The sequence below is a fragment of the Capricornis sumatraensis genome, chromosome 2, assembly GCF_032405125.1.
Source record: "Capricornis sumatraensis isolate serow.1 chromosome 2, serow.2, whole genome shotgun sequence".
Taxonomy (NCBI): domain Eukaryota; kingdom Metazoa; phylum Chordata; class Mammalia; order Artiodactyla; family Bovidae; genus Capricornis; species Capricornis sumatraensis.
In genome coordinates, this window is record NC_091070.1 from 117029534 (window position 1) to 117054646 (window position 25113).

Sequence of the window (25113 nt, forward strand, 5' to 3'; positions counted from 1 at the left end):
CAAAGTATTGGAGTTTCAGCTTCAACATCAGTCCTTCCAAAGAACACCCAGGACTGATCTCCTTTAGAATGGACTGGTTGGATCTCCCTGCAGTCCAAGGGACTCTCAAGAGTCTTCTCCAACACCACAGTTCAAAAGCATCAATTCTTCGGCACTCAGCTTTCTTCACAGTCCAACTCTCACATCCATACATGACTACTGGAAAAATCATAGCCTTGACTAGATGGACCTTTGTTGGCAAAGTAATGTCTCTGCTTTTGAATATGCTATCTAGGTTGGTCATAACTTTTCTTCCAAGGAGTAAGCGTCTTTTAATTTCATGGCTGCAATCACCATCTGCACTGATTTTGGAGCCCCCCAAAATAAAGTCTGACACTCTTTCCACTGTTTCCTCATCTATTTCCCATGAAGTGATGGAACCAGATGCCATGATCTTCATTTTCTGAATGTTGAGCTTTAAGCCAACTTTTTCACTCTCCTCTTTCACCTTCATCAAGAGGCTTTTGAGTTCCTCTTCACTTTCTGCCATAAGGGTGGTGTCATCTGCATATCTGAGGTTATTGTTATTTCTTCCGGCAATCTTGATTCCAGCTTGTGCTTCTTCCAACCCAGTATTTCTCATGATGTACTCTCTCAACAGATATTAATTATTAGCTATCTGAGGGGAGAGAAGTGAGGACATTGACAGTTATGGTGTAGTGTAAGCTGCTATGTAGGGGAGCTATGCTGTGCTTAGTTGCTCAGTTGTGTCCGACTCTTTGTGACCCCATGGACTGTGGCCCGCCAGGCTCCTCTGTCCATAGGGATTCTTCAGGCAAGAATACTGGAGTGGGTTGCCATGCCCTCCCCCACAGGATCTTCCCAACCCGGGGAGCAAACCCAGGTCTCCCGAACTACAGGTGGATTCTTTACCGTCTGAGCCACGAGCACAGAGTATATCAGGAGCATAGAAAACAGATGCATGTAAGTCAGACGGGATAGGGGGTCAGGGACGGCTCATTGGAAGAGGCAAGACGAGCTAAGTGTTGAAGTCCAAGTCGGAGTCTGTTTCATGACAAAAAAATGGGAAGCGTGTTTCAGGCAGAGGGAATAACATTTACTAATATAAGGATGCATAGAGACATTTCCAGGTTGTATCAGAGCATCCTGCAAGTGCTAATTTATATAAATCTTCCCTCTCCAATTTTGGGATGAAGGCTCTCACGCTCCATTTTTAAGCTGTCTTGAAATTGCCTGTCTCCCATGAGAATAAATGCTGTTTGAGAAAAGCCTCTGTTTGGTTTACTGTTGTGTCTCTAGCAGTTCCTGGCATGTTTTAGAACTTTAATACACGTTGACTGAATGCATAGATGTCTCTCCCAATAGCTTCGCATAGACTCAGACTTCCCCTCCTTTCTTTCCCTGTTGAACTATTTTCTTACAACCCCAGGGGACTTCCCTAGTGGTCCAGTAGCTAAGACTCCATGCTCCAAACACAGTGGGTGCAAGTTCGATCTCTGCTCAGGGAACTAGATCCCACATGCTGTAACCAAGACCTGGTGGAGCAAAATAAATAAATGAATAAGGATTGAAAAAAAAAATCCAAACAAAACAAAGAAGCCCATCCCATTCTGTCCTGCATCTGCTAGGCTCCATTGCCCCTGAAGTGGTGGTCATCCAACACACGAGGACTGATTCACAAGTCACATCTACACTCACCACACCAGCAGAGGGGAATGCTTGGGTCAGTTGGACAGTGACCCTGGGAGAGCAAACTGGAACCAGAGCACGGAGCTGAAGCAAGGGTAACTCGTGGTGTTGCTGAGCCAGGATGGTATCTGGTTCCACTGTGGGACAGGCTCGCCCTGGAGGAGCAGAGCTCGGTACCCCCTGCTCAGGGCCCCCCTCTGCCTGGGCAAGGTTGGAGGGGTACTGACAAGCCCAGCTCTTCCCTCTTCTAGGCTCTGCAGAGCTGTAAGAGCCACTCTGCTGCAGGAGAGTTATCCTGTTTCTGAGTGTGTTAAAACAGTGAGCAGGTGACCTTCAAACAGGCCTTCCTCCCAAGCTTTGGGTCAGTGAGGTAAACTTCTCTTTGTTTATTATAATTAAAAAAAATTATTTTTTATTTGGCTGCACTGGGTTTTAGCTGTTGTTGTGGAATCGATCAGTCGTGTCTGACTCTTTGCAACCCCACAGACTAATAGCCCACCAGGCTCCTCTGGGTTGGGAAGATCCCCTGGAGAAGGGAATGGCAACCCACTCCAGTCTTGTAGCCTGGAGAATTCCACGGACAGAGGGAAGTCCCAAACCTCTCTTTAAAGTGTCCACTCCTTTAGTGAGAGGTGACTCTGAGAGGTTCCTGGGTTCTGGGAGTACTCTTCTGAGGCCAGCACTGGCTTCCTCAGGCATCACCTTTGGAACCCTCATCAGGAGGCAGTGTCACCTAGAGCCTCTGGCTCCCAATCTCAGTCCCCAGGAACTCTGGCCACTCCCTTCTGGTCTCTGCTCCTGTCAGACACTCCTACTCCTTTGCTCTTTCCTGCCTCACCCTTGGCAGCAGCCTGGCCTTTAGCCCAGCCTGTTCTATCCTAAAAATAGTGCAGTCCTGTGCAGATTAGGAAAGCTTTCTACACGTATTCACATATTCCATGTTCCCTTTGGTTGTTGAAGGAAGGAGGAGCAGATGTTACATAATGTGAAGAGTTTCATGGGCTCTGGGAGGGAAGCACTCCTTTGGGGAGCACATGGGCAAGTGACCTTGGAAGGTAGGGTGGATGGGTGTGGGAATTTGCAGGTTGAATGGTTTCCGGTGATGACAAGGCCCAGGGTGTGCCCGAGAGCTGGTATCCTGAAGAGGAGAGGAAGAAAAAGCCTTTGGATGTCTGAGGCCAAGGCTTTAAGCTGTTGGGGCGTTGGATGGGCTGACCAACCGTGACGTCACCAAGAATGGTGATGGGAAGCCAGTGGAAAAGAAGACAGGGAGCCAATGGCTGAGACTCAGGATGTGAGAATGATCACCAGCATTGGTGGTTGTCAACAATGAGGAGGGGAAGAGGCAGCTCAGGCAGGTGGCATGAGTCTTACAGGAGCCACAGTTTTCTAAGAAGCAGGGGAGGAATGGCCCGGAAGCTGAAATGGAGTGGGAGGAAGGCCACGGATACCAAGTGTACGGATGCTTAGCTCTGAGGCTGCCCCTGGGAGGGTAGTAGGGGACAGCGAGGTTCCACCAAGGCAGGGAGCAGGAGGGAACTATTGAGAAGAGACTGGGGTGTGGGGGATATTTTCTAATCACTGGGCCTTCCAGGGAGCTTCATTCTAGGAAGGGCTGGGGGGAAGGGGCAGCGGTGTGGTTGGGTCAGGTGAGGGAGGTGTCTCTGGGAGAAGATCTGATATCTCAGCCGTGACTCCGGGCGGCAGGAGCGTGAGTGCAGTTAATCCTGTTTAGTCTCTGCTGGCAGAGGTGGGCTTGGTGCTTTCGGTGAACTCCCAAAGAAACTTGTTGAAGGTGACCTGGGAAATCTGATCCTGCGTTGGATTGTAAACTCTGAAATCGAGACCTCCCTGGTGGTCCAGAGACTAAGACTCAGCTGCCAGTGCAGGGGGCCCAGGTTCAATCCCTGGTCAGGGAACTATACCCCACATGCCACAACAAAGACCCAGGGCAGCCAGATAAGTAAACAAATATTAAAAAGAAAAATGAACTCCTGAAATCACACATGGCTCAGAACAAATAACAACTCCATACTTGAAATCTTTCTTATTGATTTTTGGCTGCTCTGGGTCATTGCTGTGCCAGGGCTTTCACTAGGTGCAGCAAGCAGGGCAGGCCACTCTGTTGCCATGCACAGGCTCCTCATTGTGGCGGTTTCTCTTGTTGCAGAGCACAGGCTCTAGGTGCGAGGGCTTCTGTAGTGGCAGCACTCTGCCTCAGTAGCTGTGGAGTGCCGGCTCTAGAGCTTTTCACGGTTGTGGCACACAAGCTCAGTAGTTGTGGCGTGTAGGCACAAGAGCCTAGCTGCTGTGTGGCACGTGGAATCTTCCCGGACCAGGGATTGAACCTATGTCCCCAGAACTGGCAGGCAGATTCTTATGCACTGCACCACCAGGGAAGTCCAACGATTCCATATTTAGATTGTTGTTCAGTTGCTCAGTTGTGTCTGACTGTGACCCCATGGACTGTAGCATACCAGGCTTCCCTGTCCTTCACCATCTCCTGAAGCTTGCTCAAACTCATGTCCATCCAACCATCTCTTCCTCTGTCATCCTCTTCTCCTCCTGACTTTCTCAGCATCAGGGTCTTTTCCAATGAGTTGGCTTTTCGCATCTGGCACTTAATAATAAATGAAGCATATTTATTGTATTTTATCATATATTTTCCTCATTTCCTTCTTAATACAACCCTGTGAGATGGGAACTCAAGAGTGACTTGCTGAAGGTCACATTCCTGCCAAGTGCTGGGATGCCAAAGCTGGGATTACAATTCCACTGTAGGCTTCCTTCGAAGTACATGCAAATGTGCAGTGCTTTCAGAGTTGCTTACAAGGAAAAAGAGACCTTCCCAAAGTCCATTCTTTTTGTATCTGACCACTGATCATTCTATTTTCCCTAGCTGCTTCTGTGCCATCTTTTCCATGTTGGGAGAATTAACGGTTTCTCCCAAAGGAGACCTTCACACCTCACTTCTCTTTACATGATAGCATGTAAAACAGAAGCAGTAATGGGTTGCAGGCTGTTTTGACAAATTCAGAGAGATACAGGGCAGCGAGCCATAGCTAAAGACAACTCCACTTCCGTAACTGGGGCTGGCTGGCAGCTGCTGTGGGCAGTCAGAGCTGGGAATTCAGGATAGAGACATATCACTGCCCCTTATTTTGCCCCTTGAACTCTCGGTTGAGAGCTGGACTCCAGGTGAAACTAGATAAGCTAGCCCAGGAGTGGCTTCAAAGAGCCTTTTAAACTTATTTTATTCCAAGCTCTCTGCCTTCAAAAAACTTTTGGAGACGAAGCCGTGGCTATAAAACCGACGTGATTTTTCTTTCCTGGCTTAAAGTGTCGAACTGCAGTAGCCTCGCTGACTGTAATAAATCCCATTTAACAATAAAATAAAGCGAGTTTGACTAACCCCGCCCCTGCATGACGTCACAAGACACGCCCTTCGAGTCCTCGCCTCATTTCACATCCAGAAACACCTATTTTCACTGTGGGGGGCATATACGGATTTGCTTCAGCACATGCATTAAAATGAACAGATAAACAGGTAGTTCTGAAAGCTTTCGCAATATGAACAAGTTTATTCTTTTTTTGGTGTGTTTGTAGGATTATGTGGAAGGCAGTGTAAGGTTCACTTAGGAAATTTTAAGACGTCACCACCCCGGGAAGAGAATAGTTGCGTCCAACTCCCGCCTCCCCACGTGTCACGCGTGTCAGCTAAGAAGGCGTGGCCGTGACGTCAGGTTGTGGGCGTGTTGGGCGATTCCAAATGAGTTCTGGTAGGGGAGCTTCTTTAAGGAAGAAGGCTGCCCTAGGAATTAACATTCTTTCTCTCCGTATTCCACTTGCGCAGGCTTTAATTTAAAGTCACGCAAGCACGTGTGCTGGCTGACTGTCGTCTCCAGGGCCATGAAGAAGACGGGGGCGGGGGCGGAACCCCTCCTTGTCGCCGCTCCACCGAGTGGCCGCGTCCATTCTGTGCCGGTGGTCGGATTTAAGGGGTAGGGAAAAGTTAGCTTTAGGGATCGCAAAGCGTGGAGACCCCATGGCCCCGCTGGGAGGCGTCCCGGGGCTGGTGCTGCTGTTCAGCGGGAAGAGGAAATCCGGGAAGGACTTCGTGACCGAGGCGCTTCAGAGCAGGTGTCCGTGGGGTGGGGAAGGAGGAGGACCGGGAGACCCCGAATCACGTGACACGAGGGGTGTGTTGGGGTGTGATGGAGTGAGCCTTGGAGCTGGGGTCCTCAGGTTGCAGGGCAGAAGGACCACTGGCTGGCCAGAAGTGGAGGATTGTCACCGTCAGGAAAAACAGCAGTCTACACACGCCCCCCTCAAAGAACCAGGCGGGCTATAGATCTTTCGAGAAGTATTAGTAACAGTTGCTACCAAGGCGCTTTTTATACGCCATTCCTAATCCCCCAGACAGTATTTCGAGGTAATGTACGGAAGAAGAAACTGAGTCACAAATAAAGGATTTGCCTCAGACCACACCCCAATTGTATCTGACTCCACAGACAAATCCTTAGCTAGTACTCCACCTAGCTGATGGGATTTATTGAGCTTTTATTGTATGCCAGATACTGTTGTTAGGTACTGGGTGTTATTTTTAGTCAGTATCTTCATTTTGCACATGCAAAAAAGGAGACTCTGAAAAGTTCAAAAGACAAACGACACCCAAACCTGCCAGGAACACAAAGTTGGTAGATCGAGGACTCAAATTCAGCTTTCTTCTAGCTCTAAGGAATGGGTTCTTTTTGCTTTTCCCTATTGCTTCTTTCATACTTTTTTGTTTAAGTGTCTTTTTCTTTTTTCGGCCTCTGCCTGCTCGCTTTTGAGACTTAGTTCCCCAATCAGGGATCGCGTCCCAGACCTTAGCAGTGAAAGTGTGGAGTCTTAACCCCTGGGCCACCAGGGAATTTCAGCAGGTTTTCTCCCAAAGGAAGATGTTCTGTGTGGGAGCATTTTTTCTAGCTAAGGAGAGCACAGAAGCCAGAGAAGGTGGAATGGGGCTTCTCTCCTGTTGAAGGCCAGTGTGTTGAGGGTGCTAGGAGGCTGCTTTTGGGCACCATGGGGAGTCTAAGAGGTTGTCGAAAATCCAAGGCAGAATTTGCCACCTGAATCTTTCGCCACTAAGTATCTGTCACCTTTTCCCAAGTTACATTTCTCAACCCAGCACATCAATCAATTTGTGGTCAGAAGCACAGACTCGGGAATTAAGACTGCTGGGATTCAAATCCTGACTCATCAGTTTATTCGAGTATGATCTTGTCCAAGTTTCTTATGCATTCTGTTCCTCAGTTTTGTCATCCATGAGTTGGAAATAATAGGGTGATTGTAAGGATTAAATGAGATAATGTGCACAACTCTTAGCACCTAGTTACAGGCATAGCTTCCCAGGTGGCTCAGTGATAAAGAATCCGTCTGCCAATTCAGGAGACACAGGACACGTTGGGCTTTGATCCCTGGGTCTGGAAGATCCCTGGAGTAGAAAATAGCAACCCACTCCAGTATTCTTGCCTGGAAAATGCCAAAGACAGAGGAGCCTGTTGGGCTACAGTATTTGGGGTCACAAAGAATCAGACATGACTTAGCAACTGAACACACCTGCACAGGCACTGGGACTAAATGCTGGCTTTTATTTTCATTTTTCCAATATGTGTGTGCTCAGTCGTCTCCGACTCTCCGGCACTCTGAACTGTAGCCTGACAGGCTCCTCTGTCCATGGAATTTTCCAGGCAAGAATACTGGAGTGGGTTGCCATTTCCTACTCTAGGGGATCTTCCTGATCCAGGGATTGAACCCATGTCTCCTGCGTTGGCAGGTGGATTCTTTACCACTGCGCCACCTAGGATGCATTTTATAATATTGGCTTTGTTACTAGTACTTGACTTGCAGTGGTCCTTTGGGTGATGAGTCAGTTTTCCTCCCTCAACCTCAGTTTCCTCACCTGAAACATGGAAATAAGAACACCCACCATGTCAGTGTTTGGGCAGAAGTCATGTATCTTTTTTTTTTTTTTTTTTTTTGCCATGTGGCAGGTAGGATCTCAGTTCCCTTGCCAGGAATTGAACCCATGCCCCCTGCAGTGGAAGCATGGAGTCTTAAGCACTGGACCAATAGTGAAGTCCCAGAAATCGCATAGCTTATTCGCATTTGTATCACCTGGATCCAAATACAGCACCCAACAGATAGTTTGTTGAGTAAATTGAGCAAGTGAATGAGTGAGTTGTTTATGTGTGCAGACCAAATCCTTTAAGACTGAGATACCCCTGGCTATGAGAGAACAAGTTCAGGAGCCCAGCAGTAACCAAATCCAGCCTGAATATTCCTGGGATCTTCACACTGTAATTATACTTTTATTTGTCTTGTTAAGCATTTCAGGGCTTTTTCACATTTAAGTTTCATGTTAATCCTCTGGGAGACAGAACAGACATTGTTACCCCATTTTACAGATGAGGAGATCAGGGAAGTTGAGACCTGACAAGGTTATATAGGTACTGACAGCTGACATGGGGCTTCACTCTTCTGGGGCCTAGAAGCCTCAGGTTAATGGGGTTCGCCTCTACCTGTCTCACAGGCTAGGGGCTGACGTGTGTGCTATCCTCCGGCTCTCCGGTCCACTCAAGGAGCAGTACGCTCAGGTAGGTGGCAGCTCTGTGGCACCCGGTGGGTTGGAAGGAGCCAGCTCCCAAGCTTTGGTTGCTGTGCTGTTGCTTGAGTCAGTAGCAGGGTCCCTATGACCCCCTGCTGGCAGGGTGACACACAGCTCTCTGCTTTCTATAGGTGGACCTATAGGGTGGCATTTTCCATTTAAGTTTCTTTCCTATTGGCCTTATTCACTTCAGGCCACCTTCCCTAGAGGATGGTCAGGAAAATGCGTCGAGAAAAGGCTGTAGATGTGAGTTGGCAGCTCTGATGCTGTGTTATTGGTAACAGTCTGTACCCTTATTCAAAAAATATGACACAGATCACCTCCCCCTGCCCCCTCTAAAGTTGGCCCGCCACAACCCATGGAATTCTCCCCTTAGAAATTTAATGAGTTATCAAGTTACATTGTTAAGTGAAAAAAAGCAAGATGTAGAACAGTGTTTAGAGAACACTGCTGTTGCTAATTTGCTTCAGTCGTGTCCAACTCTTTGTGACCCAATGGACTCTAGCCCGCCAGGCTCCCCTCTCTATGGGATTTTCCGGGCCAGGATGCTGGAGTGGATTGCCATGCCCTCCTTCCGGGGATCTGCTAGACCCAGGAATGGAACCTACATCTCTTACGTCTCCTGCACTGACAGACAGGCTCTTTATCACTATGCCATGTGGGAATACCATAGAGAATGCTGCATTTATATAAAAATGGGGAAAATTGTAAACATATTTGCCCATATATTCAGCCATTCAGCAGACACATATGGAGCACATTCAGCACCATTCTGGATGCTTGGGTTGTGTAAAAGCCTGGGCAGGATACATAAGAGACTGGACCTCTGGCTGCCTCCAAGAGGGGAGCTATGTGGCTGGGGAACAGAGAACGGAGATGTTTCACTGTAAACTATTTTTTGAGTTTTGAACCATGTAGATTAAAAAAAAAAATAGGACTGTAAAAAAATAAACAGGAATCTCAGAACCTTAGATTTTAAAGAGGGAGCCTGGAAGTTGGGATCAGCTCCCCACACCATGAAGAGCCTGCTCTTCGCTTGCATTTCCGTCCTTGACCTCTAGGTGTGTCCTTCTTGTACTTAAGGTTCCTTGGCCAGCTGGCCCGTGTCTGGACCGCTGAGTCCACACAAAATGGATCTGTTCGCTGTGCCATTGGTCTTCTCCCACCAGCACAGCAGACCCATTTGTAGGGTGGCAGCCTGGGGGGGCCTGGGATAACAAGAGGCTGTGGTTTTCAAAATCTTTTCCTCGTGGGAACCTTTCCCAAATGAAATTGGACGCGGAGATTCTTTGTATCCAGTAGACAGACTGGGAGCAATTTTGAGTGAGGGGAGGCACTCAGCTTTCCCCAGTGGGGCTTGACATTTCCAAACCCCAGGGCTCAGAGGAACAGTTTAAATACCATTGGTCTGCTTTCAGACTTCCCAAATGAGGCCCCAGTCCAGACTGCTGAGCCAGGCTGGAGGGTGGGGTAGGGTCGGTGGGCAGGAGCTGGCATTTCTAAAACCCCAGTAGGAGACTCTGATAGGCCAGCCTGCCCCTGCTGTTTTTAAGTCCAGCACCACTTCATCCCTTACACCCATTACAAAACACATGCAAAATGAAATGTTAACGCATTGATTTCTTCAGTTGCAGTGGGGAATATAGTTGACAGGCCAACCATAACGCCCCTGGGAGCTAACCTCCCAAGGTAGAGTACGTGGGAAACTAGTTTATGAATGGGAGATGGCTGTTGGCCTCACCTTGGAACAAGGTGGTAGCAGGTGATTTGACTGGCTGGGCCACGGCCCCCTCAGTTTGCCCATGAAGAGGCTGAGTCTTTGGGGAGAGGGTCTTGCTGCATTGAATGCCAGGGGAATCTGAACCCTCCCATTCTGGGGGCCTCTGATGGACCCTGTTGCTTGCAGTGTCCCTGGAGAAGGGGAGGCCCGCCTGGAAGCAGCTTCCTAGGGCGTCAGCGCTGCCCCTCCTGCCTCAGGGTTCCAGGAGCGCCCAGAGCCAAACATAATGAGGCTGACTCAGCAAAGGTGCCCGGAATTGGGAGTGAGGAAGGAGATGGGGGCAGGGGAGAGAGACAGGGAAGCCCCGTCTCCTGGGCTTTGGGAGGGGGACAGGCAATGCCAGAAGGGGTAGTGGAAGGATCCGGAGTGCAGTGTTTTGAGACTGCCCACTTCTGGGTGAAGGCTGAGACTGTGTGTCCAAGGGAGGCAGACTAATTTCAGGACTAGTTTAAGCCAGAAATAATTGGGAAGGCAAAACTGTTGCAGAACAGAAAACCACATCACACATTTAAAGGCAAGCCAAAACAATTTCTGGATGCCCTCAAGACTTTTCTTCCATCTATCTGCCAGTGCTCGGGGTTTCTCAGTTTCTAGGCCCCTTTCCCTTGCAGGCCTCTGTCCTGGCAACAACCTCATGACTCCTTGCAGCAGCCCTCAGGGAGGGCGGGTCAAGGTGGAGATGGCGGGGCACCCTCTTTCTGTTTTAGGGGAGACCAGCGAGGTTGAGAGGCTGGTGGCATAAACAGAATGTGCTTTGGGCAGGAGCACAGCTTGGACTTCCATAGACTCCTGGATGCCAGCACCTACAAGGAGGCCTATCGGAGGGACATGATCCGCTGGGGCGAGGAGAAGCGCCAGGCTGACCCAGGCTTCTTCTGCAGGAAGATTGTGGAGGGTGTCTGCCAGCCTGTCTGGGTGAGTGGGCTCTATGGTGGTACTGAGAAAATCTGTTTCCCCAGCCCTCCATCCCTCCCCAGATATGTCCATTTCTCTCTGCATGGCCACTTCCCTGGCCTAAGGCCCCGCTGTCTCTCACCCAGACAGTTGGAGTAGCCCCCACACTGGTCCCTGCTTCAGCTCTTGTCCCTTGTGATCCATTCATCACAGAGCAGCCAGAGTGACCTTTTAAAAACACAAACCAAGTCAAGTTTGGAACCCTTTGTCCTGCAGTTCTGATGGACGAATTGAAATCCTTAACATGAACTTCTGGGCCTTGACTGATCGGCTCCTGCTGCCCTTCTAGCTTCCTTGTTCCTTCAGTGCAGCAACATTGGCTTTCTCTCTGTTCCTCAAGTAAATCAACCTCCTTCTGGAATCAGGGCCTCCGCCCATGTCCTTCTACCTGCCTGGAGCGCTCTTCCTTTCCCTCTTCACCTGGTTCTGTCCAGCTCTGCGTCCATGGCGCCTCCATCGGGAAGCCTTCCCAGATACCCAGGTCCTAACTGATGCTCCCTCTCAGGTGCTCCTGTAGCTCCTTACCCTTTTCCTTCTTCATTCTTTCTGGCAGCCAGTGGTACCTTCTTGTACCAGGACTGGTTCCAGGTGATGTGGGGCTACATCATGCGAAAGTCTGAAGTCCCTACTCTCAGGATATAAACATTGTCGCTGGGGGTAGAGGGAGTTAGGCCCTAAATAAATGTAGAGTATGTGGAGATAGCTACTAAGGGGAAAAGAAAGCAGGCCACAGCTATGAGGAGGCCCTGGTTGCTGCTTTGTTAAGGGTATCAGGGAAGGCCTCATTAACGTGATGACATTTGAGCAGGACCTGCAGGAAGTAAGGGGTAACCTAGATGGATTTTTGCAGGTGAGAGTTGAGTGGCAGGGGGTGAGGTCAAGTCATGCAGGTTCTCTGGAAGAGCCTGGAGTTTGCTCTGAGTGAGATGGGGACTCACTGGAGTGTTTTGAGCAGAGGAGAGGCATAATCTGATCTTAAGTTTTAAAAAATTTTATTTTAAGGATGACCTAAGATTTAAGACCTGCCTCTTGAGAAACCTATATGCAGGTCAGGAAGCAACAGTTAGAACAGGACTTGGAACAACAGACTGGTTCCAAATAGGAAAAGGAGTACGTCAAGGCCGTATATTGTCACCCCGCTTATTTAACTTCTGTGCAGAGTACATCATGAGAAACGCTGGGCTGGAAGAAGCACAAGGTGGAATCAAGATTTCTGGGAGAAATATCAATAACCTCAGATATGCAGATGACACCACCCTTATGGCAGAAAGTGAAGAGGAACTCAAAAGCCTCTTGATGAAAGTGAAAGAGGAGAGTGAAAAAGTTGGCTTAAAGCTCAACATTCAGAAAACGAATATCATGGCATCTGGTCCCATCACTTCATGGGAAATAGATGGGGAAATAGTGGAAAGAGTGTCAGACTTTATTTTGGGGGGCTCCAAAATCAGTGCAGATGGTGATTGCAGCCATGAAATTAAAAGATGCTTATTCCTTGGAAATGGCAACCTACTCCAGTATTCTTGCCTGGAAAATTCCATGGACAGAGAAGCCTAGTAGTCTACAGTCCATGGGGTCGCAAAGAGTCGGACATGACTGAGCAACTTCACTTCACTTTACTCCTTGGAAGGAAAGTTACAGCCAATGTAGACAGCATATTGAAAAGCAGAGACATTACTTTGCCAACAAAGGTCCGTCTAGTCAAGGCTATGGTTTTTCCAGTGGTCATGTATGGATGTGAGAGTTGGACTGTGAAGAAAGCTGAGTGCCGAAGAATTGATGCTTTTGAACTGTGGTGTTGGAGAAGACTCTTGAGAGTCCCTTGGACTACAAGGAGATCCAACCAGTCCATTCTAAAGGAGATCAGTCCTGGGTGTTCTTTGGAAGGAATGATGCTAAAGCTGAAACTCCAGTACTTTGGCCACCTCATGCGAAGAGTTGATTAATTGGAAAAGACCCTGATGCTGGAGGGATTGGGGGCAGGTGGAGAAGGGGACGACAGAGGATGAGATGGCTGGATGGCATCACTGACTCAATGGACTTGAGTTTGAGTGAACTCCGGGAGTTGGTGATGGACAGGGTGGCCTGCCGTGCTGCAGTTCATGGGGTCGCAAAGAGTCGGACACGACTGAGCGACTGAACTGAACTGAACTGAACTGACTGAAGATTTAAGAGGCTCTTCCTGGCTGTTGGGAGGAGGGCACGAGTGGAAGCAGAGAGGCCAGGCCGAGGATCTTTCCACAGGACAGCAGAGTGGCCATGGCTTGACTTGGAGTGGTGGAGGAGTGGCGAGAGGGCTAAATTCTGCACAGGTTTTGAACATAGAACCAGTAGGATTTCCTGATATGATGGCTGACTTCCCTTGTGGGTCAGACGGTAAAGCGTCTGTCTACAATGCGGGAGACCCGGGTTCGATCCCTGGGTCGGGAAGATCCCCTGGAGAAGGAAATGGCAATCCACTCCAGGACTATTGCCTGGAAAATCCCATGGGCAGAGGAGCCTGGTAGGCTACAGTCCATGGGGTCGCAAAGAGTCGGACACGACTGAGCGACTTCACTTCAGGGTGGAAGGACAGGAGACAAGTCCAAGGATTTTGTTCTGAGCAGTTGGACAGCTGGAGTTGTCATTTTCTGAGACAGGGATGATGTGGCAGAACGAGTTTGGGAAGAAAACCAAGAGTTTGGTTTCCCAGTGTTAAGGTCCAGATGCAAGTTGATAAGCGCTGTGATTGCACAGTAATTAGTGAAGCTGCTGGTTTAGTGTCTCTCCCACTGGACTGTGAGCTCCCTGAGGGCAAGTACCCAGTCTGCTTACAACTCTACTCCAAGAGCCTAACACAGTGCCAGGCACACAGTAGGTGTTTGACAGGTGTGTGTTAGTCGCTCAGTCGTGTCTGACTCTTTGCAACCCCAAGTACTGTAGCCTGCTAGGCTCCTCTGTCTATGGGTTTCTTCAGGCAAGAATACTGGCGTGAGTATTCTTCCCTTCATAGTATTTGTTTAATAACTGGCTGAGTGAACATGCCCTGCAGCTTGGACAAGAACATCTGATTCATTCATTCATTCACTGATTCATTCATTCATTGACCATGTAAGGTACAGTTTGGGCTGAGGCAGAAAGAGGAAAGATGACCTCAACAGAAGTAGGTTACCTTTATTCAGGCAAGGAGGGGCGACAGTCGGCCTAATGACCAGGCTGAGTGCGGAGAGGGATCAGGGAGGCTTCGTATTTATAGGGAGGCTTGTGGAAGCGATAAGGGAAACATTAATCAGGCGGGATGTTTTGGGTATTCTTTAGTTGAGATGGCATTTGTAGTTGGGCAGGGGGTGGTAAGTCTTCTGTGCAGGTGTAGGGGGTGGAAGGTTTCTGGACAGGGGGTGATAAGTCTTCTGGGCAGGTGTAGAGGGTGGAAGGTTTCTGGACAGGGGGTGATAAGTCCCAGATAGATGCAACTGGCCTGGAGCATCAGGGCGGGACCTAAAGTTCTGTTTTGTTTTCTCCGAAGTTAGATGATTCAGCAAGGGCCTTTGAAACTGTTGTTTTCTTTTCTAGGCCCAAAAGACTCCTTCAGACCGTGTGCTCCTGAACGCTCCCTGTGTGTCAGGCAGTGCTATGGGCCAGGGACGGAGTAGTGAGTGAGACACAGTCCTTCCCCTCATGGAGCTACTCTACAGAGCAGAGATCAGACAGTCAACACAAAGAGATAATGATGGTTTCATGAATACTTAGTGGTCAGAGAGTAAACAGCATATCAGAATTGAGAGGGACAAGGAGGGAGCCAGGGTGGTAGGGTCAGCCTGTCCCAGGAGGTGACATTTGAGCAGAAACCTCTCTGAAGTGAGGGAGCCAGGCAGAAGGAGAAGGAAGTGCAAAGGCCCTGAGAAGGAGACCTGGTTGGGATGTTTAAGAAAGGGCAAGTTTGTCAGCTGGACGCAGCAGAATGAATGAAGGGAAGGTGACAGGAAATAGGTGTCAGGTCTTAAAGGGCCTTGTAAGCTGGGGTGAGAGCTTTGGATTTTATTAAAATGGTGGGAAGTCTTGGAGGGATTTAGGGCAGGGGACTGCCAAGATCACATTTCCATTTTAAAAGGTGTTAGGGGCAGGGACTGATGAAGGTGTCTTTGTTTCTGGCCTGGGTTTGTTCATCTGTAAAATGACTGGCTGATCTGATTTCAGAGCCTGAGGCCTCTTCAGCTCACACAGCGTGGGAAGAGCAGGCCTCAGGCTGCATTGATCAGGGAGGGATGCCTGAAGGGAGGAGCGGATGTCCCTTCCAGCTGGTTGGGTGATCCTAGGGAGTGGGGCTACACTTGTCTGGGCTCTGTAGTCTGGGCTCCTGCTTACTGGGCATGGGGCCAGGTCTCCCTCTCTCCCCTGTAGCTCCAGCGTCCGGCCCTGCTGCTTCCTGCACCATGTCCTGTTGGTCACTGGTTTATGTTCTTTTCCTGTAGCTGGTGAGTGATACACGGAGGGTGTCTGACATCCAGTGGTTTCAGGAGGCCTATGGGGCGGTGACACAGACGGTCCGTGTGGTGGCCACGGAGGAGAGCCGGCAGCAGCGGGGCTGGGTGTTCACACCAGGTGAGCTGCTCACAACCTCTGCCCCAGGGCTCAGCATGCGGGCCGGCTGGCCCACCGTAGACCGGGCTACCCCCTCCCACGTTCTCGGTCTTCCGCTGTCTCCCTGGCAGGCTGGGGGTGTGAGCAGGGGGTTATAAAAAGGAGTCTGAGGTCTGGGGCTCGGGAGTGCCTCCAGATTAATAAGTGGAGTTGAGTAGAGGATGGTGTCCTTGGGGTAAAGGTTTTCCTGTGACCTTGGCCTGGTTCCCTTACCTGGGTTGTCTTTTCTAGGCCAGTGGGCTTCTGGCAGTCTGTCTGGGACGCTCTGCTGCCCCTGGTCCTTCACCTTTGTGTTCCAGCCTGGAGGGGCCACTGACAGTGGGTCAGAGGGCAGGCCTGACAAACTTCATTCCTGTTTGATTAACACAGTGGGGGATGGGGAGAGGAAGCTTTCCTAGATGGCCCTAGTAGTGCCAGCCCAGGACCTGCTCTCTGGCAGTTCAGGGGCATAGCTCAGGTGTCTTCCCTGCCCCGGGTCACTGTGACTTGGATCAGTGGGTCTGACTCTTCCTAAATGAGGTGAATAGCTTCCTAATGGCAACCCACTCTAGCATTCTTGCCTGGAGAATCCCATGGACAGAGAAGCCTGATGGGCTACAGTCCATGGGGTCGCACAGAGTCATGACTGAGTGTCTAAGCCCGCTCATCTCCTGGGCACTCACTCTGGCTTGGGCTAAGCGCTTTGAACACATTATCTCACTTTATAGTCACAGCGGACCCACCAGGTGGATGCCCTTGTTACCAGCCTCACTGAGAATGGCGCATGCTGCCTCCCAAGGGGCCTGAGTCCGAGATGTCGGGATCGAAACTGACACGACCAGCTTTACATAAAATGAAAACAAAATTACCATTTGGATTGTCTGTGATTTGAGATGGCAGTGACAAGTGAAGACATCATTGGGCCCCTCTGCGGGGCTCAGGTGGCTGTGGACCGGTGGATCTGATGTCCCAGTGTTTCAGGGGTGCGGGAGCGCCCTCTGGGGTGCGTGGTGGTTAGCTCTGAGGGGCTGAGGAGTATTCAAGAGAGGGTGGCTTCTCGTGGGGCCCGCAGGCCTCGATGCCCTGTGTTTGTTGGGAGGGACGGGCCTGACCTTGCCATACCTCTCCGCAGGGGTGGACGACGCTGAGTCAGAGTGTGGCCTGGACAACTTCGGGACCTTCGATTGGGTCATTGAGAACCACGGGGATGAGCAGCGCCTGGAGGAGCAGTTGGAGCACTTAATAGAATTTGTCCGCTCCAGACTTTAGCCGGCAGCTTCTAGGAGCAGGCCGGGGGCCGCTGGGCTGAGGGTGGGCTGACTGTGTTGGACATGCGGTTGCTGACGCTGGCCAAGGTTGGGGAGCAGACAGAGGGCCTGGGTCAAGCTTTCTGGGGGCTGATAGGTGTCAGACAAGAAACCGCCAGGGACCTCATTTCGTCATGAAAAGGACTGCCCTGCCTCTTTACGAGGAGACTTAACGGGCAGAGGGGAGGGAGTTGGCTGTGTTTGAAGCAGAGTGTCACCATCTCCACAGGTGCCAGGCCTGTAAGCCTGGGGTGGCCGTGATTCCCTGACTGGGTGTTCTCAACCCCTTGTTCTGAGCAGGAGCCTGGGGCTCCCCACTGTGGATATCATAAACCTCTCTGGAGCACCTGCTCAGAACTGGACATCTCTCTTTTCCCAGATGACAGCTTAGCTTGCGTGGGGCTCCATAGTGTCTGGGTTGACCTGGTGGCTCTGGGTTCCTGCTCTGTCTCCCCTCTGGGCTGCAGCATATCCTGCAGAGGCTGACCTTGATCTGGGCCACTCGGGTAGCAGGCCTGTGCATGTCTGAGGCAGGATTGGAGTCTGAGGGTCTCGTCTGCTGGGATGGCCCCAAGAGAGGCTCCGTGCTCCACAGAAAGTGCCACCAGCAGGCACCCAGAAGGGCTGCGGTGTCATAGAAAGCCAGAGGCACCAGAGCTGGATGGCCCTTGGTAACCACTGAGAGGCCGTGGGCAAGTCACGTAACCTCAGCTTTCCCGTAGGAGTCCTTGGACTTGACCCCACTTATTTATAGAGCCTTATGTGTGTGTGCCAAGTCACTTGTTATGTCCAACTCTTTGCGACCCCTTGGACTGTGACCTGCCAGGCTCCTCTGTCCATGGGATTCTCTAGGCAAGAATACTGGAGTGGGTTGCCATGCCCTCCTCTAGGGGATCTTCCCACCCAGGAATCAAACCCGCATCTCTTATGCCTCCTCCATTGGCAGGCAGGTTCTTTACCACTGGTGCCACCTGGGAAGCCCGTAGAGCCTTCTGCTGCTGCTGCTGCTGCTAAGTCGCTTCAGTCGTGTCCAACTCTGTGCGACCCCATAGATGGCAGCCCACCAGGCTCCCCCGTCCCTGGGGTTCTCCAGGCAAGAACACTGGAGTGGGTTGCCATTGCCTTCTCCAGTAGAGCCTTATACAATATCTAAATTTCTTCCAGATTCTTCACAGCTACTCTGTGAAATATTCAAGGAGGACATTTTCATCTGCATTTAGCAGGTGCCAAGGACTCAAGAGAAGTAAACAACCTGTCCAGGGTAGAGGATTAGTAAATGTTGGCACTCTGGCCAGAACACAGGCCGCCTGACTCCTGACTCCCCTTGGCCAACGTACCTTTGGGGTTTGGTGCAAAGCCGCATGGCCATCCTGGCCATCCTACTGCGTAGCCTGGGCCCACCACCTCTCTGGCACTGACTTTTTTCTCCTTCTATAAAATCTGATGGTTCACACTGAGAAGGGGACAACCAAGGAAATTCCTTTGGTTTCACTGTGACCCTTAGTGAACTCTACACATCCCTGCCCACATCTCCTCCCTAGATTACCTCTTCCTGAGACTAGTCCCCTGGCTCTCCCGCAGGCCTGAAAGCCGTGGACTCGTCTGTGTCCCCAACCCCCGGCTGGTCCCCAGGTTATGTTAATCTGCCTTGCCTGTGTCCATTCCTGAATGCCAGGCTGTGTGCCTGACACACAATGAGGCCAGACAAGACCAAAATGTCAGAGTTTAGAGCAGAGAGAGGTTCACTGCAGGGCCACGCAAGGAGATGGGTAGCTTCTACCTTAAAAGACCCCCAACTCCCAGAAAGCTTTCAGCAAAGCTCTTTTATAGGAAAGGGTGGCGTGGTTAGTTGTTGCAAGCTTCTTGGCGTCAGATCCTTTGTTCTTAAGGTCAGGTCATGGTCCGGTCACAATGTTGCTGGAAGCTTCCACCAAAACAAATGTTATTCTCTGTTCTGACAAAGAAGGGCAAAGTCCTAAGGCTCAACTTTTGCCCTCCGAGGCCCAGGCTAAGAGGAGGAGTCCCTGGGCCGGCCGGTTTCTCTGCCCGGGAGCACTGGTCCAGCACCCAGTCTGTGTTCTATGAGTGCCCAGGCCCTGCTGAAGAGGCAGAGCTCAGCTGGTGGCGCACTCAGGGGCGGGTCCCCAGAGCCTGCCCAGCTGTCATCACTGAGGGAGCCAGGCGCCCAGCACCCAGCCAGCCCTTGGGCTTTTCATTTAAACTGGAGCGAATCATTTGGGTGGGATCAGTAGGGATACATGTTGTGGCAAATGCCCATCAGGTTAGTTCCCAGCTCACAGCAGTTGCCATTCTTTGAGAACAGCTCCACCCATAAAGATAGACCTGAAGTCATGATGGGCAGTGTCTTTGCAACTTCACCCTGACCTCTGGCCACCTCTCAGTGGGTAGACAGCTGATCTCAGCTATATCAATTTTTGAAATGTGAACGGAGACACTGAAGCTGGTTGAAGCTGTGACCTTAACGGCAGTGTCTATGCACTCCAGATGCTGAGGGAGGCCTCTGTGGATGGTGACCCATGGAGGCCGGCACCACCATTAGACGGCAGAGAGGGGATGGAGGAGAGGGCACAGCTGCTTCAAGGCCTGGGCCTGGCCAGCAAGTGGCCCTGTCGAGGGCTCTGAAGCTCTGTGAGACACAGCTCTCCGCCTGTCTCTGGGCCCCCCGGCTCACCCACCAGCTCTGAGGCTAGAGAGCCTGGATAGCCCTGGGGAGAAGGCTGAGATCACCTCTCACCTACTGTGCCTTGAGGACCACTGCCCGGCTGTTGGTGGAGTGGCACCTCTAACGACAGCGCTAAGGGTCTGGAACTCACCCATGGGCACCTGCCCTGCCCCATCACGTGTCTTCCCTCTGGGATTCTCACTGGAAGGGGAACTACCTGATGGTAGGGCCATGTCCATCTCGTAGTTGTAGTCCTGTCTCCTAGAGCTGTGGGTCAACAGTGGGCTTCAGAAAATGGATGTGATTGGAGGCAGGGCGAGCCGGGGCTGTAGGAGTCACACGGTGGAATCCTGTGGGTGGTCATTTCATGCATCGGATGTTTCCTCACCTCCCAGCAGAGGCTCTGATCCAGCCCTCCTACCGCCCGCTCTGGGCCTGGAACCTCTGCTTCCTGCTGGTATTGAGGCTGCTGGGGTCCTTTCCAAGGCAGAGACTCTGGCTCTTCGGGCCCCTCTTTTTGAGGTCTTCCCTGATAGCTCACTTAGTAAAGAATCTGCCTGCAATGCAGAAGACCCTGGTTTGATTCCTGGGTAGGGAAGATCTGCTGTAGAAGGGACAGACTACCCACTTCAGTATTCTTGGCCTTCCCTTGTGGCTCAGCTGGTAAAGAATCTGCCTGTAATACAGGAGACCTGGGATTGATCCCTGGGTTGGGAACATCCTCTGGAAAAGGGAAGGGCTACCCACTTTAGTATTCTGGCCTGGAGAATTCCATGGACTATATACAGCTGCAGAGTCAGACATGACTGAGCAACTTTCACTTCACTTGTGAGGTCACTTCCCCCTCAGCGTTGTACCAGACTGAGAGATGACTGATTTGTTTTTCTTTCTTCCTAGCTTTAGTGAGCTGTAATTGACGTATAATATTTATAAATTTAAGACCTACACATGATGTTTTGATACATATTATCTATTATGAAATAATTACCACAAAATTGGTGAGGAGCCGACTCACCGGAAAAGATCTTGCTTCTGGGAATGATTGCAGGCAGGAAGAAAATGGGGGCGGGGGATGAGATGGTTGGATGTCATCACTGGCTCAGTGGACATGAGTTTGAGCACACTCGGGGAGATAGTGAAGGACAGGGAAGCCTGGCATGCTGTTGTCCATGGGATCACAAAGAGTCGGACACGACTGAACACCACCACCTCTGTCACCTCACATAACAGTCATTTGTTTTGGGTGATGGTGAGGACATGTAGCAACTTCCAAGTATATAATACAGTATTGCTAAGTACAGTGACTGTGTGGTACCTTAGATCTCCAGAACTTTTAACCTCTAACCAACATCTCTGCATTTCTCCAACTCCCAGCCCCTGACAGCCAGCATTTTACTCTTGTTTCTGAGTTCAGTTTTTTTAGATCCTACATGTAAGTGAGATCATGCAGTATTTATCTTTCTTTGTCTGACTCACTTAGCGTAATGCCCTCAAAGTTCATCCATGTTGCTGCCAAAGGTGGGTTTCCCTCTTTTTTTTCTTTTTGGTTGAAAATATTCCATTCTGTGTAAACCTAGCACATTTTCTTAATCCATTCACTCACTGATGGACAGTTAGGGTGTTTCCATGTCTTGGCTAGTGTGAATAATGCTACAATAAACATGGGGGTGCGGATATCTCTGAAATAGTTGTTTTCTTTCCTTCAGATGTCTGCCCAGCAGTGGAATTGCCCTATGATCACTGATTGTTGTTAATTAAGTTTAAATTCCCAGGAGTCAGGGATGAAGCAGAGAAGGGAACGTAGGGTGGTTGGTGGTTCTCATATGTCCCTTGTAGGGGTGCTGACCTGGTTCCTGGCTCGGAGTGTTTGGAAGAGTCACAGGATGTGACTTGGGAAGCCTGCGAGTCTGCTCCCCATCCTTCGACAGGTTGGCACTGATGCCTCTTAACGTGGGAGGACCCAGTGGCTAACTAGAGTCACTTCTGCTGGACTTGAAGATTCTCTGCACTTTTAAAAAAACCCTGAAATTTCTCTGAATGCCAAAATCAATAATAACCCTGAGTTTTGATGCCCTATCTTACGATGAGTGTTTTAACTCCTTTTGTTTCAAGACATTCTCCCCACCCTCATAATCTTTGTTAATTTTGTATATGGTTATGATCTCAGAGTATTGCTCTTAAGTTATTTTTAATATTATATGTATGTTCTTAATAATAATGATTTGTATCACTAACATTCTCTCAAAATTTTATTACTCTGCTTTTAAACTGCTAAATGGAGGTATAATTGGCATATAATAACTGCACATATTTGAAGTACACAATTTGGCAAGGTTTGATATTTGTATATGCCCATGGTCACAGTTAGGATGGTCATATCCAGGACTTCTCTGGTGGTCCAGGAGCTAAGACTCTGAGCTCCCAATGCAGGGGGCTTGGGTTTGAGCCCTGGTCAGGGAACTAGATCCCATATACCACAGCTGAGAGTTCTCATGCTGCAGCTAGAGATCCCAGATGCTGTAACGGAGATCTGGGATCCTGTGTGCAACTAACGACCGGTGCAGCCAAATATATAAATATTAAAAAAAAAAAAAGTGGAGGTACCCATCATCCTCAAAAACTTCACCGTGTCTACCCTCCCTCTCCCAACCCTTGTTCCCAGGCAACTACTGATTTGCTTTCTGTCTCTGTAGATTAGTTGTCGTTTTCAATTACTGTGTCTAAATGAGCTGTACACTATACAGCCTTTTTTGGTCCGGTTTCCTTCACTCAGCGTAAGTTTTGAGATCCATCTAGATCACTGCAGGTTCCTGCGGATAGTTTGCTTGTTTTTATTGCTGTTGTGTGGTATGAATATACCACCGTTGTCTGTTCATTCACCTGTTGAACATCTGGGTTCTTTCCAGTGTTTGGATATAACAAATAAAGAAGCTATGAACATTCAGGTAACATTTTTGTGTGTGGATATGTATTTTCATTTCTCTTGGATAGATACATTCTTAACTTTTTAAGAAGCCATCGCATTGTTTTCCAAAGTGGTGGTACAACATGCTCCCCAGTTCTGAATGAGAATTCCAGTTGCTTCAGATCCTCACCAATACTCGGTATGGTCAGTCTTTTAAATTTTACCTATTCTAATAGGTAGATAGTGGAATCTCATGATCATTTTATTTGCATTTCTATAAGATTAATTTGATACAAATCCTATGTTCAATTTTGATAAAAATCTCTCAGCAAACTGGGAATAAAATGGAGCATCCTCTACCTGAAAAAGAACATCTACAAAAGCCCTATAGCTAACAGCAAACTTCACAGTGAAAGACCAAATGCTTTCACTCTAAGACTGGGAAATGAGGCAGGGTTGTCTACTCTTATTATCTGTTCAACATCATATTGAAGAGTCTAGTCTGTAACAAGAAAAAGAAATAAAAGGCATCTGGATTGGTGGGGGGAGTGTGACATGATCATTTATATAGAAAATTTGATGGCGTCTCCAAAAAAACTACTAGAATTGATAAGTGAGTTCAAGATTTCAAGATATAAGATCAATGGATAAAAATAAATTGTATTGCTATTTATAAACAAGAAGCAAAAATTAAAATAGGGCTTCACTGGTCCAGTGGTTAACAATCTGTCTGCCAATTCAGGAGACAGAGTTTCAATCCCTGGCTCAGGAAGATTCTACATGCCTCGGGGCAGCTAAATGTATGTGCCACAGTTACTGAGCCTGAGCTCTAGAGCCTGTCTGTGCTCTGCAACAAGCGAAGCTACTGCAGTGTGAGGTCCTCACACCACAATGAAGAGGAACGCCTGATCTCTGCAACTAGAAAAAGCCCACTAAGCAGCGAAGACCCAGTGCAGCCGAAAACTAAATAAAAAATAAAAAATCTTAGAAAGTTTAAATGATGCAAATTAACTATAGCATAAAAAACATGGAATAGAGGTAAATCTGATAAAAGATACGCACAATCTGTACAGCATCTGTGCAAATCTACAGATCTGTACAAATCTGTAAAGCATTGCTGAGAGAAATTAAAGATGACCTAAAAAGCAGAGATAACACCATATTCATAGATTGTAAGAGTCAAGGTATTCATTTTTATTGAGACATCATTACATACAGTGAAATGTACTGACTTTAAGTGTACAATTCAAGTTTTGACAAATGTGCATACCTGTTTAATAAAAGTTGTTCGTAAAATAGAGATGTTTTCTTCACTCTAGGCTTCTTTTTAATCCTTCCTAGGAAGTCAACCCCTGTCCCCCCAGAAACAACTGTTGTTTTAATTTCTTTCACCATATATTAATTTTGCCTGTCCTGGAATTTCATATAAATGGCTAACATCTAGTGCTAAAACATGTTTGCAACAATTACTATTTTTAAAATTAATTTTTATTGGAGTATATTTGCTTTACAATGTTGTGTTAGTTTCTGCTGTACAGCAAAGTGAATCAGCTACATATATATCCATGTATCCTCTCTTTTTTGGATTTCTTTCCCATTTGGTTTTCTCATTAGTTATCTATGTTGTACATGATATCAATAGTGTACATATGTTGATCCTAATATTTATCATTTATTGGCCATGCCATGCAGCTTGTGGGATCTTAGTTCCCTGACCAGGGATTGAACCTGGGCCCTGGCAGTGAAAGTGGAGTCCTAACCACTGGACTGCCAGGGAAATTCCCCGACAATAATTTATTTTTTAGACTTAACTGGTTTACTGCACACTTCCTAGTTTTTCCATGTTACCTCAACTTCCCCATTTTTGAATTTTGTATTTTAGTTCCTCTCCAGATGGTTACTTGCCTTCAAATATTTTTTCAAAAAGGGCATGAGGGTAGTAGAATTTTCTGAACCCCTGTGAATGAGCGAATGGCATTCTGTTGCCTCTACACGTGGACACTGCCTTGGCTGGCTTAGGATTCATGACCTGCTTCCCCTGTTGGCTGGTGTTTAATGTTGAGGAGTCTGAGGTCACCTTGAGTTTTGTTCCTTTGAAGGTAACCTCCTTTTGCTGTCTGGATGCTTTTTTTTTTTCCCTTGGCCTTCACTTTTGAAATTCAAATTCTGGCATTCTCCAAGGCAGAACGTGGACATGTTTCAAGAGAAAAAAGTTGGTGCACATTGTTCCCTGTAAAGCATTATGGAGAAATGAGATGGAAATTTAAACTGTCTCATATATCCAAGAGCCAGCCTGAAGGATCCCCCTCAACAGAGAGGTTGTCTCTGTCAGTGTTTTTACTTTGAGTGGCTGGACTCCACAATGGCAAATTCTCATCCCTTCAAAGTGGATTTCGGTTTTGGAAACAGCCAAAGGAAATTTGGTGCTAAATTCTGCTGAGAGGAGTGAGGTGAGAGATATACTTTTTGGCTAGAATAAATAATGCCTATAGTTCAGTTCAGTCAGTCATATCTGACTCTTTATGACCCAATGGACTGCAGCATGCCAGG

General features: G+C 48.7%; 1 protein-coding gene across 3 annotated transcripts; it reads left to right on the forward strand.

Moving 5' to 3' along the window:
• The first annotated feature begins 5710 nt into the window (after window positions 1-5710).
• Window positions 5711-22463, forward strand: PMVK (phosphomevalonate kinase). 3 transcript variants are annotated; one of them, XM_068964721.1, is made up of 5 exons: window positions 5711-5829; window positions 8264-8327; window positions 10881-11033; window positions 15521-15650; window positions 21495-22463. In XM_068964721.1, the coding sequence occupies exons 1-5, from the start codon at window positions 5735-5737 to the stop codon at window positions 21545-21547; spliced, it is 495 nt and encodes a 164-aa protein (XP_068820822.1). In that variant the 5' UTR covers window positions 5711-5734; the 3' UTR covers window positions 21548-22463. The 3 variants fall into 3 exon arrangements, with proteins under 3 accessions (XP_068820822.1, XP_068820821.1, XP_068820823.1); XM_068964720.1 differs by lacking the exon at window positions 21495-22463 and adding an exon at window positions 16801-16937; XM_068964722.1 differs by lacking the exon at window positions 21495-22463 and adding an exon at window positions 16397-16501.
• The last annotated feature ends 2650 nt before the right edge of the window (window positions 22464-25113 follow it).